We start from the raw sequence: 16,583 nt of genomic DNA on the forward strand, positions 1-16,583 counted from the left end.
TCTGTCGGACGAAAGGTGCTTGCATACGAAAGCTCGTACCCAGAATTAAACGTTGTTGGTCTTAAAGGTGCTACTAACGTTGTCCTCCTGTCGCATCTTCAGACCAACAGGCTTTGCCTGCCCAGATCTAGCGCGGTGTCTTTTTGTTGCGCTTCTGGCAGGGTCCGAGTGGCTGAGGGCGGGCGCCGAGCCCAGGAACGTTTTGGAGGTGCAGGAAGATTAACCCGCTGCGCTCGCCATGAAGCGCTCGCTGGCGAAGTTGTTCCAGTCCGGGGAGAAGAAGCAGTGCACTTCCTATGAAGGGGTCGTATGCGAATCCGACGCTGCTTCGGTGGCCTCGCAGGATGTTTTTAAGGTAAAACGTTATCTTTAAAAAGATGTAAAAGACACGAGATCAGTGGGTAGGTTGACGGTTGATGCTCTGTTTCCGATGTCGCTAGACTATTGCGCGGCTGGCTATTAATCCTGTCAGATTTGCCTGCCTGATAACTCTTTTCAAAAAGTTAATAATAATAATAAATTTTTATTTATACCCCGCCCTCCCCGGCTCAGGGCGGCTTACAGGACATGGTGGGTCACACCATAATGTAACAATAAATACAACATAACCATTAAAATACATTTCTTAAACCAGCGATTAGATTAAAATTTAAAATTTAAATTACAGTATAAATTAATGGTGCTACATTCTTAATATACATGTAAACATAGCTTATTGATACCATGGTTATCTTTTTAGAGAACTGTTTGCATAGAAAAAGATCCAGGTGGGCAGGGGTGTTGGTCTATAGCAATAGAACAAAGTTAGAGTCTCCTGGCACTTTAAAGACCAACAAAATTTTATTCAAGGTATGAGCTTTCATGTGCGTTGGTCTTAAAGGTGCCACTGGGCTCTAAAGTTGAATGTTCTTCCTTTTGTCATAAAACATGTGCATTCCATATGATACTGGAAGATTTTCTGTCATTTCGCCCCCGGTGAACAGAAGTACATAACCTTGTATAATGCTGAGATGCATATCACTGTCAATTTTGGCAAATGACATTTTGCATTTTCTATAATTCTGATGTAGTTCTTACATTGACTTAAATGTATATTTCATTTAAAATGGTTAATCTTCCGTGTACAGTAAAATGTTTTATCAGTGGCTTCAACATTAAAAAGAATTGTTAGTGTAACCTGTGAAAATACAGAAATTAACATTGGGAATGTGTGCCCATAAAAATACAGGTTAGATATGTTTCCTGACGCCAACAGCCTAGATGCTAGAAAATGAACTCTTGAAAATTATGCAACTATTCTATAAGTATATAATAATGTTTTACTATAGGAAGTAATTTACAGGATAATGTGTTAACAATGTTCTGTATGTGTGACAGATTGCACTTTGAAAAGGGTAGAAGTGCTGTACATACAGCTTAAGGACTCTGAAGGGTTAATTCACAGAAACAGAAAGCCTTGAGTGACAGGCTGCTCCAAACAATCTGATTGGTTAACATCAGCTGAGCAGAGAAAGACTTGAAAGCTGCATGCTGAGGAGAGTCGGTCAGATTTCTGCCTTGACTGAGTTGAGTCTGATTTCAGCCCTAGGTGAGAGCAGTTTTACACAGATGGAGGCAGAAAGTTGGCAAGAAAGTTTGGGAAGTTAGGCAAAGTCTCCCATTTGAGCCAAAGAAAGGGAATAGATCTTCTAGTGCAGGAGTGGGGAACCTTTTTTCTGCCAAGGGCCATATGGATGTTTATAACATTCGTGGGCCATAAAAAATCATCAACTTTAAAAAACAGTGCTCCGCCAAGGGAGAATGATTCAGGCTGGCAAAATTAATACAAATAATTGTTTTTCTATTTGAAGTCATGTGGGGAGAGCCTAATCTGGCACACACACACACAAGGCCCACTGCCCTAGGCAAATGCATAGGTCCAGGGGTTTTTTGTAGAAAAAGCCCAGCAGGAACTCAGTAGCATATTAGACCACATCCCCTAATATTAGCATATTAGGTCACACACTCATTAGCATATTAGGCCACACCATCTGGGATAATCAAGTGCAAACTGAATTGTGGCAGTAACTTTTCCAGGCCCTGCAACAATTCTGACCGGCCAGCCAGGCCCCAGGGGGGCTGCCGCACAGTACATCTGGGCCCTGTGATCCCTGCCTGGCCCTGGGGAGGCTGCTGCACAGCGCAACTGGGCCCCACGATCCTCGCTGGCCAGCCAGCCCCAGAGAGGCTGCCACATGGCACGGTTTGGCACAGCAATCCCCAAGGGCCACACCAAGTGACCTCGAGGGCCTCATACGGCCCTCGGGACAGAGGTTCCCCAGCTAGTGAGAGAATAATTCCCCATCTTTGTTGTTTTAAAGGTGTCACTGGACTCAAACTTTGTTCAATAACAAAACCTGTATCAAAACTTCATGTTCTGGTAGAATGTTTGAGCTTAGCTCATGTTATTTAAAATGCAGGCATTTGTGAAGACTAAAGAAGATATGTTTCTGATCCTTTGAGTTGTTTTTGCCCATTAGAATAAATCTTGTGATTTCCTGTGAGTCATTAACAGCAGATGTGTTGTTACTGGAAACAGCTGCATGCTTGATCTGAAGTTTACTACAGAATTTGGAATGATTTCCCTGTTGATACTCATCCCCTCTCCAGTCCGGTGCCCAAGACAATGTCCAATTTCTGTCAGAGGAGCTGCTTAAATACTAAAGTATTGTTCTCTATTTCTATGGAGGTGGGAAACTGATACTCAAGGTCTATGCTAATGGAGCAGGTGATGAGGAAGCAATAATAAGGTGGTCTACTCAGAAGTGAGCCCCATGCTAGTCAATTGGACTTGTTCCCAGAAAGTGTCATTAGAATTGCAACTGAGGGTGCCTCCCTGAAGAATTACTTGACTGGTATATTGTGTTTCCAGCATTTTTAAAAAGTAAAATGCTATTGTTTTGGCCTGGAATAATAAAGTCAAAGAACAGAAAACATTGATGGAGGTGTGCAACAGGTTTTTTATGGAGGCTTGCTGTTTGTTCAGGAGATGCACTTAATTGCACAGAGTTGATCATGATGTGATATAAGATGACTTCTCCCTGTACCTGTGGTGGCTGCATAGAGCCATAGGATCCTAGGAGAATTCTAGGGAGTACGGTTGTTGGCAGAGAGGGGTCTGTGAATAGCACTTCTGAAAAACAGCCACTATGGTGTAGTGGCTAGAAAGTCAGAATAAGATCTGGAGGACCCATCTTTGAATCCCCACTTTGCCACAGAAGCTTGCTAAGTGACCCTTGGACAGCAACAGAATCTCAGCCTAACCTGAGATAGCTCCAAATAAACGGAGCTGCAGTTGTTGGATTTAAAGAAATTCATCTCACTTCAGTTACATTTTTGCTATAATTTAATTGGATTGTTAGTGGCTAGAAACTAACCAGCTTTCAGTTTGAGTGCTAAAGTGTCTGTAGTTTCTGTAATCTATCTTCTTTGAAAATAAAGATTAAAACTTTTTAAATTAGGTAATCTCAGATGGAAGTGCCTGCAGACTTCGGAGCTTTATTAAGAAGAATCGTGATGGACTTAGCAAAGTAGATGATCTCAATGCTTCTCCACTGCATCATGCTGCTGGACAAGGTCAACTTGAGTCAATGCAAATGATTATCGATGATTCTCCAGCTGAAGGTAACAAATGACAAACTACTTTTAATCATTAAATTGTGTATATGGTGCTTTTAAAATCCTTTTCCTTTAAGATTTACTAATATGAATGAAGATTGCACAGCAGCTTTGTTTTGTACAGTGTTGTGTTTTGTTGGCAATTTTTATGCATAATGACATAGTTTGGCATCAGTTTTTTAATATTTTGCAGGAGCTAAAGAAACGTGCACATTCGTTTTTACATACCAAATTGTTTTAAAAATTGTTTTTAAATATGTCATGCTTCATTATTTGTTCTGTTTTTTGTTGAGGTTCAGTAAAATTTCTGGCCTTGGGTGTATGATTGCTTCACCATGCAGTAAGTCCATGTGTCCTCAACCCATCATTCAGCATATCTCTAAGATCATTGGGTTTTGGCTATTGGGTTTCAATTTCCCATTCTTTTTCCTTTCTTTTATAATTTACCAAAAACTGCTACTAGTAGCAGTTGCTTGTGTCTGAGCTTTTAGGAGCTTTTAAACTAATCTGGAAGTTTTGTTGTTTTATAACATGATTTTCAAGCAAAAAAAGTCTGTTAGCTAATTAACTTTTTTTAAAAAAATGTTTATAATTTAAATTTATGTTTTGTATTTGAGAATAAACTGTTTTGCTTCTTTCCTCACCAATGGTAATGTTCCATTAGATAACCTTCGTATTATTCACTAGGAGTAATGGCTCAATTAGGGATGGTCTCTTAAATGCAGAGAGACTGCGCAGATGAATTGGAAAACTAATCCATACTAAAAAAACTCTATGCACTATATCTTCATTTATGTTTGTAACATTTATGTTTAAACACACAGTCTATTTTATACAGTACTAAGTCTTCATTCAAACCACTTATCTATTAGGCTTAGATCTGCATTTATTATTTATTATAACATATTGCCCTGTTAACATCTGCTAGTTTAAGGGAAGCCAAACTGTGATATGACATCTGGTCTGTTTTATTATCCTTTGCCCTAGCACTAAATGTGACTGACAATTCTGGAAACACACCCCTGCACTGGGCCACAAAAAAAAAGCAGACTGAAAGTATTAAATTACTTCTTAGCAGAGGAGCTAATCCAAATATTCTTAATTCCAATTTGATGGCACCACTTCACTTGGCTGTACAGTCTCTTCAAAATGAAATAGTTAAGGTAAAGCTAATGTACATGATTATTTGCATGCAAATCAATAAAATGATAAAAACAGCTTTATATTGGTTCATTCCAAAATGATAAAAATAAATGAGTTCAGTGGCATCTTAAAGAATAACAACACGTTATTTCAAAGCTTTCCATGAAAGCTTACGCCACAATGAAATTATTTTTTTCCCTTTTCTTTTCCCAGAAAAGCTTATGCAGGAACTAAAGAAAGGTGTACATTAGGTTTTACATACCAAATTGAGTGTCTGTTGTGTTAATCTTTAAAGTTATGGAACTTTAAAGTTCCATAAACTCCTGTTTACTTTTACTGTTTTCTTCTGGAGTTCAAAACAGTAAATAGACCTTTGCATAACTCCCCCCCCCTTTCCTTTGTATTAGTACGTGAAGTAATGATGACCTCTGAATCTTACAAGGTACTGTATGGTATCATAGATAAAGAATGCCACATCACAGGGCTAAACACCACATTACAGTTATGAAAGTCTGCCACAGGGACTTGCAGCCATAATGCAGCTATGACTCTCCAGTGGGAACTTATTTTCCCAAGCCCAGATAGCATCATTTGCCCCCAGGGATTCCATGTGTACTGTGCCCCAGGGATTTCTTCCAGTTTCTCGATGAGAAAAGGGGACTGATAAAATGTAGTTTGACTGATTACAGAAAATTTCAGGTAAAGTCTATGAAATGAACAAAGATACTTAGATCACAGATAGGTGAAACTCTGAAATGAAGCTAATCAAACAGTCTCTTGTTGGTAATTGTAACAAAGGGCTGATATAGTATTACCTTGGAAGGTAAGCAGGATTGTTATGTGGCTGGGAAACCACCAAGGAAGATTTTGCAGAGGAAGGTAATCACTTGTGAAAGCCCTATGGGGCCACCATAAATTGACTGGAACTTGATGGCCCTTTATACACACAGATAATTGTGAAAAAAGTCCTTTCCTCCCCCTCCACCATCAGTGTATACCAAGTATAATTCTGAGATGCTGTTCTGGATGGTAAATGGCTGTTAACAGATACCCAGAAGAAGGATAAATTTACAATAGGTTCTCATCACTTGCCAGGCACTTTGTGGATAAAATTGTTGATACATGGCCAACATAAATATGTTTTCTTGCTTATGGGTCAGTATCACTAATATGCTAATATCATTCAACCCGTTTTGTTTATGAACCATGCTAAAAGTAGCTGTTCCAAGCAGGGTTACCGGATCTCCTCTTTTTTGATGTCCATCCTTTTGGCTTTTTTAATTGTTTAAAATGATCTCTTTAGGAATATTCCTAGTGAGTAGGTTAGTAATATTCCTAGTGAGGTTAGGAATATTCCTAGTGAGTAGCATTATCACATCTTAAATAGTAGCAGTATTTGAAATGAGATTTGTCATAGTGATCACTTGTTTGAAGTAGTCAGAAAATATGTTGTCTTTTTCACTTTTCAAAACAGGGTAGATCTAGCTTCAGGCCTTAATCTGAATGCACAAAATGACTGAGGATGCACAAAATGAAAATAAACAAATTGAAGCTAAGCAATTGGATCCATTAAGAACAGTGGTTAGACAAATGTATCAGGGTGTGTAAAACTGAAGGATCCTGGCTGTCTAATTTAATTCATAGAGTATGCCTTTTATAGATTTGGTATCTACCATCCTTGTCTTAGAAACAACTACTGTAATGTGCTATACATGAGATCATCTCTTTAAGCATATTAGGGGCTGTATATAGTATAGAAAGCAATAGCCTGCGTTCTTATTATGGTGGAAAGTACACAACCAAGTAGCAGCCCTAGTTGTAAACTAAAATAAAGACCTGGGCCATGAATTAGATCAAAAGAAAAGCAATGCACTTCAGTCTGCTGTCTTCATTGAACAGAGAAGAGTCTGCCCACACCCTTTTGAAGGTAGATAGGTCTGCCAGTTAAAATATATATTTCATTCACCTGTTGAGGTAGACACTACTCCACGAAAGTTTATGCCGTAACAAGTGTGTTTATCTTTAAGGTGCCAGAAGACTCTTTTTGTTTTGCTATAATATGGTTGCTGTGGAATTTGCTGTATCTATCACCAGAAGACAATGCAATTATAATGTCAGTGCTCTAATGTAAATGTACCCTATTATTTTGAGACAATTACAACATAATGTGATAGAAAAGTCAATTATTATGTTAATATTTAGATTTTGGCTGAACACAGCACTACAGATGTAAACCTGGAAGGAGAAGGTGGAAACACACCTGTATTAGTAGCATGTTATAAAGATAATGCTGAAGCACTGAAAATTCTGGTATGTAGAAGTTGATTTTTGCTATTAATTTTTTGTTTATCTATGCTTTATTTGTATCTACTGTTTTATATTTATGTGTAATAAAACACACACACACATACATATATAACATTAAACATTTTAATAATTAGACATAGCTACAAACTGGGCTTTTTTCTGGAAAAAGAGGTGCTGGAACTCTCAAGAGAGAAACGAAGGAGAAACACGCAGGATTCTTTGAAATAATATTATTTTCATGTGCTTGGAACAGCTTTAAAGCAGTTTCCAAACTTTAGACATGTCACCAACTTTCTCAGTTCTATTTCTGATCTTGCTTTTGGTGCCTAATGCTGAATGATGACCTGACCTTGACGCAACCATGCGTTGGGTCAACAACTGTCATGCAGTTCCAGTGACCCTCATGAACTTTTAGACATTTTTTGAAATTTTTGTTTCCACAAAGAGGTTCTGGAACTCTGTTCTGGTACATTTGCCCAGAAAAAAGCCCTAGATACGAGTAGCTCAATGTAGGAATCCAGCTAAGATCTAGAAGCTTTATTGTTGTTTTTTGAAAGGAAGGATGGGCAAATGTTTAGCCTGAGAAATATCAATTTATATCTGTAATACCAAATCATGACTGAGCTTTAGCCTTCAGTCACGTCTGGAAATTCTCCAGTTCCTTCCCTTTCTTCCTGGTTGTAGTTCATGTTATATCAAAACCCAGAAAACCATCACTTGTATAAACCACAGCTTTCCTGAAAGCAAAAATAAAAAATTACAAACAAATTATGTTTTACAATGCTAGTAGGCAAGGTATAATTTGCACAATCATGGTTTGTGTAGATCTGATGCTATAAACCAAGAAAAAATTGGAGAGAAAGGGAATCAGAGTGCACAAGGTGATAAAATATGACAAGGAAAGAGGGAGCATCCAAGGGAACAGATTTTTTTGTGTGGTTCAGAAGTGGCACATAAATGATCCTCACTCATCAGCTGACTTTTGTCTACTATGAAGTAGGCTCTGAAGGTCCTGAAAAAACTCTAGACTCCTTCAAATTCCAACATTTTCTTTATAGCTTCTCCAACCACATTGTTTCTCTGCTGGTCTTTTAGCCCTGGCAGTGCCTATGCATGCTAATTGCTGGTGTCAGTAGCCTTCTTCCCAAGTTACAATGAATGCATGTATTCTGAGTATATGTGTAAAGAGGTCTGGAGAAAGTTATGGACGTCTCAGTCTCTTCTGAAATCAAGTGACTGTAATTGCTTCACTGTGCCAAAATACCATTATATCCAATAAGCTTCAGAGGTAACATTCTGTGGACTAGTCCAAAATTTTGAAAGTGCAAGTATGCAATTGGTTCTGTGCTCCTTGTGAAGATTTTGAAATTGTCTTTTAATGTCTGATAATTTTCTTTCAGATAGAGAATGGTGGTAAAATTTGTAAAGCAAACAGTGTTGGCTGTATGGCAGTTCATGCAGCTGCTTTTTCTGGTGCAAAATCATGCATGGAGATTGTTATAAGAAAGGGTAAATATGTTCTTAAAATCTTACATTAATATTTTTGACAGTGAAAGCAGCATTTCTTCCTTTAAAATGTAAGTTGTGTTTCAGGTGACATAGTTCTCATATGATAGTTACAGGGGGTCAATATGTGAAACTGTTCTCATTATATTAGTATGTATTAGTTAATGGGAAGCAAGTGAGATATTGATTGTAATACTTTGTATGTAAATATTTGATGTGTTTTATTTCTGTGAATAAATGTATGTTAGCTGTAGTTTAAAATTCTGGCAGCTAAAGAAATAAAGAAATAGGCTGGATGTTATGTGAAGGGTGTCATGATAGGATGGTAGCGGTAGGGGGTGGAGTTGACCAGAATGTTTTGAGGGGGGGGGGGGCGGGAGAAAGGCAGATACTGGCAGGAAGGGAGTAAAAGTCTGTGTTCTTTGTGTGGAAGGTATTAGTGATGCCGCAAATGGGGGTGATAAGTTTATGTGATTAGGTCTGTTTAGGGAACTCTAAGGGAAAAAAATGAAAAAAAAAGACTACTAGTTTCCTTATAACCAGGAAACTAGTAGTCTAAACGAAACCAGTATGCTTTTGAACCACCCTGAAACCATTAAACTTTTATATTTCTGAATAAACCCTGTTTGAGTAAAGAAAGGAAGGAAAGGAAAGGTCTCCTGTGCAAGCACCAGTTGTTTCCGACTCTGGGGTTACGTTGCTTTCACAACGTTTTCACTGCAGACTTTTTACGGGGTGGTTTGCCATTGCCTTCCCAGTCATCTACGCTTTCCCCCCAGCAAGCTGGGTACTCATTTTACCGACCTCAGAAGGATGGAAGGCTGAGTCAACCTCAAACCGGCTACCTGAAAACCTGTTTGAGTAAAAACAGCTGTTTTATTTAGAATGAAGGATCCCATCTAGTTTCCCATGTACTGATAATTCTACCAAAGGTAATTAAGCCATGTAGTTCTTTGGGTAAACTAAGAGGTCTAAGACAAGAGCCTTCGGTGACAGCAAGAATTATTTGGAAATGCTAAGGAAGGCCAGGAGGCAGCATGATACAGGTCTTTTGAGAGCATTATAGAAAGGGGGCATTATAGCTCTTACAAATAAGCAGTCTAAAAAAAAAAGGGAAAGAAACCACTATAGTAATATTGACTACTGTTTCTTGTACTGACAGTCATATAACTAGTTATATAAACCAGCGTACTAGCATAGCCTTAACATTTTGTAAGATCAGACCAGGCATACTTTGAATCTTCATGAATCTCTGGTATTTTCTTAGAATTTCTTGGGCACTTGATTATATCTCTGAATTGAATGAAGCTTTGCCATGAGAGTAAAAATATTCATATTATTTTATTGCTAATACACATTATTTTATATTCATTCATAAACACATTGGCATACATTTTGTAGTATTAGCAAGAACTGGCTTGGCAAAATTGATGTACTCTAAAACATTTAATAGTTATAATTGTAGTATTATAATTTCTTCTTTCTTACCACTTTGCAGTTTAAATATTTATATTATATTTTAAGGTGAAGAGATAGGCCATTCTCCTGAAAGTCACATCAATTTTATTAATAATGGGAGATGCAGTCCTCTCCACCTAGCAGTTCAAGGTGGTGACTTGGAAATGATAAAGATGTGTCTTGATTACGGAGCACAAGTTGATCTGAAGCAGGTAATGACTAATATAATACACAGTTACTTAAATATACTGGGCTTGGTTTATATCAATCACACTTTTAAGTCATATTTATTTTAATGGAGAGGATTAAGAATGTGAACAGTGAAGTCCCAAGCAGATTTACACAGTAAACTTTGAGTATAACTCAGTTTAGGATTGCACTGTAAATCTTTCAATTGAATTCATTGGGGCTTAAAATTGCTTAAATTTGGCTGCATCTTTCTTGTTGTGTATTTTGTTTTTCATTTCCCAGTCTAATAATATCTTGTATTTCATGGCTAACATGCTAATGCAGCTATATAGGAATGATAATGAAAATTAATTTTAGATTGGACATTTTTAGCTGAATAAATATTTGTGGTAGAGTTGCCTGCAACAGTTGAGGAAGTGTTCCATCAAAAGTCTCTACTAGTGGTAAAGAGACTGGACAAGTTAAAAAAGATGTATGGAGAAGAATACAACAAAATGTTCAAGATTCTGATTAATGCTAAATATTTATGCATGCTTATAGGCACTGTAACATGACTAACCATGTAAGCATTCACAGTTCTGTAGTTATGAGATGATCACAGTCAATCTTTGCCAGAAGATTTGGACAACTACTGTGCCCAATACATTTATTTTATGATCTGTCATGCATGTAGTTTTGTCTCCAAACAAGAAAATAGTAACCATTGTCTTATATTTGTCGCTGTAACAAGGAAGGTTTCTGACTTGATATTTAGAAGAAATAAAATGAAAAATTTGAAATATGTGAAGTGGATCCTGAATCTTAATTTCCATGTCATCTGGGTTCTGGGCAAGAATGGGAATTTAAAAAACAGTTTGCAGGCAAACCAAATTGACTGTTTATCTTATACTTTATATTAACTTTTTACAGAATGACAAATGCACAGCTCTTCATTTTGCTGCTACACAAGGAGCCACTGAGATTCTGAAATTAATGATGTCATGTTATAAAGGTGAAGACGTTATAATTGATGCTGTAGATGGGAATAAAGAAACGTTGCTTCACAGGTGAGGGTATTGACTCTTTGTTTGACTGGTAAAGTTGAGAATTTCATAACTTCCTAGATAACCATGGAATAATACCTGTCACCTGGGCATGACATTTTCAGCCAGACGTGGGAACTGGAAAGCCATCAACAATACTTTTGTCACAGAAAGATTACTATATGGTTAGATTATCAGCAACTCTGAATTATTCCAACAATATGAGATGGATTCAGTTGGGTTTCAGGAGTCCTGAGAAACTTTCTGATTGGCAGAGCTGGCCATTCTTTCAGCACTCTGGCTGATTTCAAATATTACTCTTAGATATCTTTTCCACTGTCTAGAGCAGGGGTGGCCAAACTGCAGATTGGGAGCCACATGTGGCTCTTTCACATATATTATGTGGCTCCCAGAGGAAGAGGAGGAACTTAATGAAGACTTACTCTCAAGAAGTATGCTTAGCATTGGGACCTCAGTCAGCCTCTGAATGCTGACCCATAGGTACTTCTGCCGTGTGTGAAGCAGGAGGGGAAAATAGGCAGGCTTGCACGTTCTTTTTCTCCACCACAGAGGTTGTCCAGAGACCTACAGCATCCAGTTAACTTCCACAGCAAGACTCTGGGTCTGGCAGACCCTGCTCTGAAGCCCTAACTTCTATGCCATACTGGCTGTCATAGGGGAGCTGCTGCTGAACAGTAGCAAGCAGCCAGGCCCAGGGTAGCTAGCCTCCAGGTAGAGCCTGAAGATCTCCTGCTATCACAACTGAACTTCAAACAACAGATCTCTCTCCCCCTGGGAAAAATAATTTCTTTGGAGAGTGGACTCTGTGGTATTCTATTCAGCTGAGGCCTCTCCCCTCCCCAAACCCTGCCCTCTTCAAACTCCACCTCAAAATCTCCAGGAATTTCCCATTAACCTGGAACTGGCATCCCTCGTCAGGACTGACCTCAGTGAGTTCTCCCTTATAGGCCTTAGTGATACCTTTCAGACCAATACCGTCTCTTTGATAATGTTGTTGGTCTTAGCATAGGACTTCATTCTCTTTCTCTCGCCTTTGCTTTCCCTCCCCCTCCCTCCCTCCCACTCTTTCTCTGTATCTGGTCTGCTGCCATGGGACACAATTTTATTCCCTGTCTCTGGCTGTTTCCCATCCAGATGAGGAGAGGGAGGATCCCTCAGCCAATTGAGGAAAGGGTTTTTCTGGCTTTTTCCCTCTTCCTTCCTCAGCCAATTGAGAGAAGGGTTTCTCTCCTCTGTGAAGCAGTGGCTCAATCCTTGTATGTCCTGGGGCTGGAGAGTGGGGGGTTTATCTCCATTGTAACTGAGCGACAGACAGCTCAACCCATGGCTGCAGGATGGGGATTTCTCCCCATTGAGACTGAGCAAACAGGCAGTTCAGTTAATGGGGGACAGTAGGTGAATTGTGGCCAGTCTGTCTGGAGAATTATATTATAGGGGAGAAATCCATGGACAAGGTGATTGAGCAGGTGATGGTGGCCAAGTTCTTGACATTCCTTGTTGAAAATTATTATCTAGGCTCATTTCCCTCTTTCTTATGGTCTGTTGTGAATATTAGGTGGATCTATATAAAGGATAAAATCTATGGATTTATTTATTTATTTATTTATAGCGGTCATAGACCAGCAAACAATTCATAAAAGTCCAATTCATAACCAATAAAAGGTGATATAAATATACAATGATTATTATACGCTAAAATATAATACCACCTAAAATATACATAAAATACGAATACAGACTTTAAGACACTGACACTGAAGATGTAAAATTAGTGTTAAAACCAAGGATGAACTAAAAACCCTGTCTAGACCTCTTTGTTTCTTCCCTTAATAAATAAATTATTTATTCACTGCCTAAGCCAGCATTTAAAGCAGTAAAATCATAAAAAAATAAAACTGATTGTCCATAAAATCATACATAAAAGGCATAAAATACTGTTATAAAACTACAAATATAATAAAACATGGCAGTTACAGCCAACAGATTGGCAAAGGTGTTTAACCATTTCCTGACTGAATAATTAGAGCTTTCCTTATTCTTGTGGCAAGCCAGCCAAATTTTGCTAATTTGTATGTAACCTCAGTGTTCCTATCGCTAAGAAGATTCTTAAGGAGTTGCAATTTTTGGCTACTGGTAAAAAGTATGGCTGTGGAAAATGGAAGTACTTCTTGATGATCATTATAAGCCTCACAGTCAAATATAACATGGACTAGACATTCGATACCATCATTGAAGTAGCAGGGACATAATCATTCTTGGAATGGCACCTTTTTGTATCTCCCCTCCACCACCATTGAAGGGAGAATGTCTCACCTCATAAGAGTAAATGTTCTCCAGTATTCATTGTTTCTTAAGCAGTATAGGTAGGGCATCGGGGTCACCCTGTTGATTGGTTCTGTCAGAGCTTGCCATTTGGTTGTGCTATTGAGGTCATTTTGTCTGACAACATCCAATATTCTCTGTTTCACTATCTCCCTAGCATTATCATAAGTGAGAGAACTGAGATATTGTTTGGAAAGGCCATAATAATGAATTCTGTCTTCTATGACCCTAATCCATCTTGGTATCTTGCAGAATTAAACTGATCAAGGATTAGGAAAAAAACACGTTTCAACCAGAACTGGATGGCCAAATCCAAATCCTCGCTTCTACTGTAATCATGGCAGTTTCTATTCTAATTAATGCATTTGGAATGCCCGTGGGTACCTGGAGAGCTGTTTGTAAAAATTTTGATTGAACACTCTCCAGTTTTTTGTAGTTTGTAGTAATGTTGATTGGGGTACCAAATGTTAGCTGGCAGAGGGATTTAGCCTTAAACAATCTAAGGGCCGCAATTATGCATTTACCCCCTTTGCCCCAGTAGAATTTTTGGATAGCCCCCGCACTCCTTTTGACATTTGAGGTAATCATGTTTATATTGGTGGTTCTTCTTCCATTCGCTTGAAACATGACCCCCAGGTACTTAAAGCATGAAACTTGTTTAATGGGAGTAGAATTTAAGTACCAATGGTGTGATCTGGGTGTCTTTTTGCCAAAGGCCATTACTTTGGTTTTAGATTGTTTTCCAGGCAATATTGAGTGAAAGCTTTCAAGGCTCTTCTGAGGCCTAAGGGAGTCCTTGAAAGTAAAATAGCATCATCACCATAAAGGAGCACTCCTATATGTTTGTTACCTAGCTTCGGTGGGTGGCATTCTGGTTTATTTATATGCGATGCCAAATCATTGATATAGAAGTTAAATAAGTAGGGGGCCAAGAGGCATCCTTGCTTAACCTCTTTGTTGGTAGAAATAGGGTCTGTCAAATAGCCTTGATGGGAATATTTGACCCGGGTGGTTGTTTGATCATAAAGGGCCTGAATAAGAAATAACAGCCGTCTATCAATGTTGGTGGCTTTTAATTTATCCCATAGGATGGTCCTAGAGATAGAGTCAAAGGCTGACTTCAGGTCTAGAAATGCAGCATCTATGGTGGAGTATTGATATTGTCCGCAGCCACCTCTCAGCCTTTTCTAGCAAGTCTTAGCCCAAACCAAGAAGTTTCATAAAGTTCTTTATTGTGTAGGTCCTTATGGTAGGGATGTTGCCCATGAGGTAACCGCTGAGAGCTTGTTCATAATTTCCTCCCTCTGCTAATTGAAGAGTGCTGATGTAATAGGCCTTTTATTAGCTTCTTTTGTTTTGATAATTAATAAAGAAAATACATTTTCTGTTCCATAGCCATACAGGATCCTGAGGTAAAGAATGAGGGTATTGAAAAACAGATAGTGAGAGAAAATCATGAATGATTGTTTTTTGGTTTGTTCCCCCATCTGCTGTCAAAGTTCTAATGGCCCTGATTGGCTATTACTGACTCACTAGACATTCCAAGAAGAATTTGAAGGGAATTGGAAGTTAGTAGAAAAGGCTCTTTGAGACTAAAACTGCTTCAGATTGATAAATGTGCCACAGAAGGAATGGAAGCTGGGTGGAAAGTGGTACACAGAACGGGATCCTGCTGATGCTCCTGGACTTCTGGCTTTTGATTTCATTCTGGATTACTTAGTAGGGTTGAGAGCTTGAGGTGCTGTACTATATAGCCTTTTTAAACTGCCTTTGTATTCTGTTTTAGTAACTGGTTGCTAATAGATTTTTTCTGTCCTTTCAGACAGATCTGTTTTAGTACTTTCTCCTAGTGGAATTTTTTTACCTGTTTATAGAACCCACTTGCATCGTGTAAGCAAAGTGTGGTTGTGCTTTTGAGGAAAACTTATTTCCATTCTCAATCCCTTCATTGCGCTTCTGAATCAATGGGGTGTGCTGTTTAAAATGTCCATGGAGATTCCTACAATGTTACTTCCCTCTTCTCATTTTTCCTGTGTGATCTTCCTCAGACTTTAGAAAACATTCTAAAGTGAATTCTGTAGCACTAAACTGATGCAGCATTAATGCTCCCCTTAGAACATTTTTTTTTAAGCCAAGGAAGGTCACTGCTTGAAATGACCATAGCACTTCAGAGACGGCTCACTAATGGAAGGAAATTTGCTGTATAAAACTCTGTCCCTGTATTGCTTTACTTGAAATCTGGCCAACAAATAACATCCAGTTTAGAACAGTAATCTGAAAAGGGCCATACTGTTCCACTCCTATTTAGCAGCTTGGTTCTAGAAAGTGGTGTTCAGAAACAAATGCTCTGTGTTGTAGCATTTCTTCTACAGGCTTTTTGGTCTCTTAATATCTTCATGTAAGCCCTGGGAAAACCCATTAAGAGATGTGGAGTAAGTTGTCATTAATATGCAGAAACCACATATTTCCATCTAGTCCAGTTGAAGTGGTGGATGACTGTAGTCAAAACTAGGGAAACGCTATCACTGTTGAAGGCTCTTGTGTGCATACAGGAAACTTTGGATTGTGTCCAGAGTCTGTAATTAACATAATGTAGGCCTTTCATTACATTAAAATTGCCAGTGTTTTCTTCAATATAGTACTATGTTTTCATTGTATCCCTTTCCCCCATTTTTATCACAGGGCTGCATTGTTTGATCACTGTGAACTGGCGGAGTATCTGATATCCATGGTAAATATTTAATTTTAATTGAATTCCTTCTAGTACTAGACAGTGTTAAGCAGTGTTGTCAAGTTGCATGGTTATATACACAAAGGCACAATTTGAAAAATTAATTTCCTGCTTAGGAAGTACATGCCATTAACATTGTGGTATGTTTATTTGTGTGCATGTAAGTCTGATGATACTGAATAACACATATTAAATTATAGTGCTGATGTAAGATTATACGTGAGGCT

The 16,583-nt window shown here is 38.4% G+C and overlaps 1 protein-coding gene across 2 annotated transcripts in view; it reads left to right on the plus strand.

The window, feature by feature from the left end:
- The first annotated feature begins 219 nt into the window (after window positions 1-219).
- TRPA1 (transient receptor potential cation channel subfamily A member 1) overlaps window positions 220-16,583 on the plus strand; it is a 56,982-nt gene continuing 40,618 nt past the window's right edge. For both annotated transcript variants that reach the window (XM_060243646.1, XM_060243647.1), the window contains exons 1-8: window positions 220-355; window positions 3,501-3,663; window positions 4,645-4,820; window positions 7,003-7,110; window positions 8,508-8,616; window positions 10,138-10,283; window positions 11,170-11,306; window positions 16,308-16,356. In XM_060243646.1, coding sequence (XP_060099629.1) covers window positions 239-355; window positions 3,501-3,663; window positions 4,645-4,820; window positions 7,003-7,110; window positions 8,508-8,616; window positions 10,138-10,283; window positions 11,170-11,306; window positions 16,308-16,356 — 1,005 coding nt within the window. In that variant the 5' untranslated portion in view covers window positions 220-238. The remainder of the gene's footprint in view (window positions 356-3,500; window positions 3,664-4,644; window positions 4,821-7,002; window positions 7,111-8,507; window positions 8,617-10,137; window positions 10,284-11,169; window positions 11,307-16,307; window positions 16,357-16,583) is intronic.

This window comes from Heteronotia binoei, chromosome 7 (assembly GCF_032191835.1).
Source record: "Heteronotia binoei isolate CCM8104 ecotype False Entrance Well chromosome 7, APGP_CSIRO_Hbin_v1, whole genome shotgun sequence".
NCBI lineage: Eukaryota > Metazoa > Chordata > Lepidosauria > Squamata > Gekkonidae > Heteronotia > Heteronotia binoei.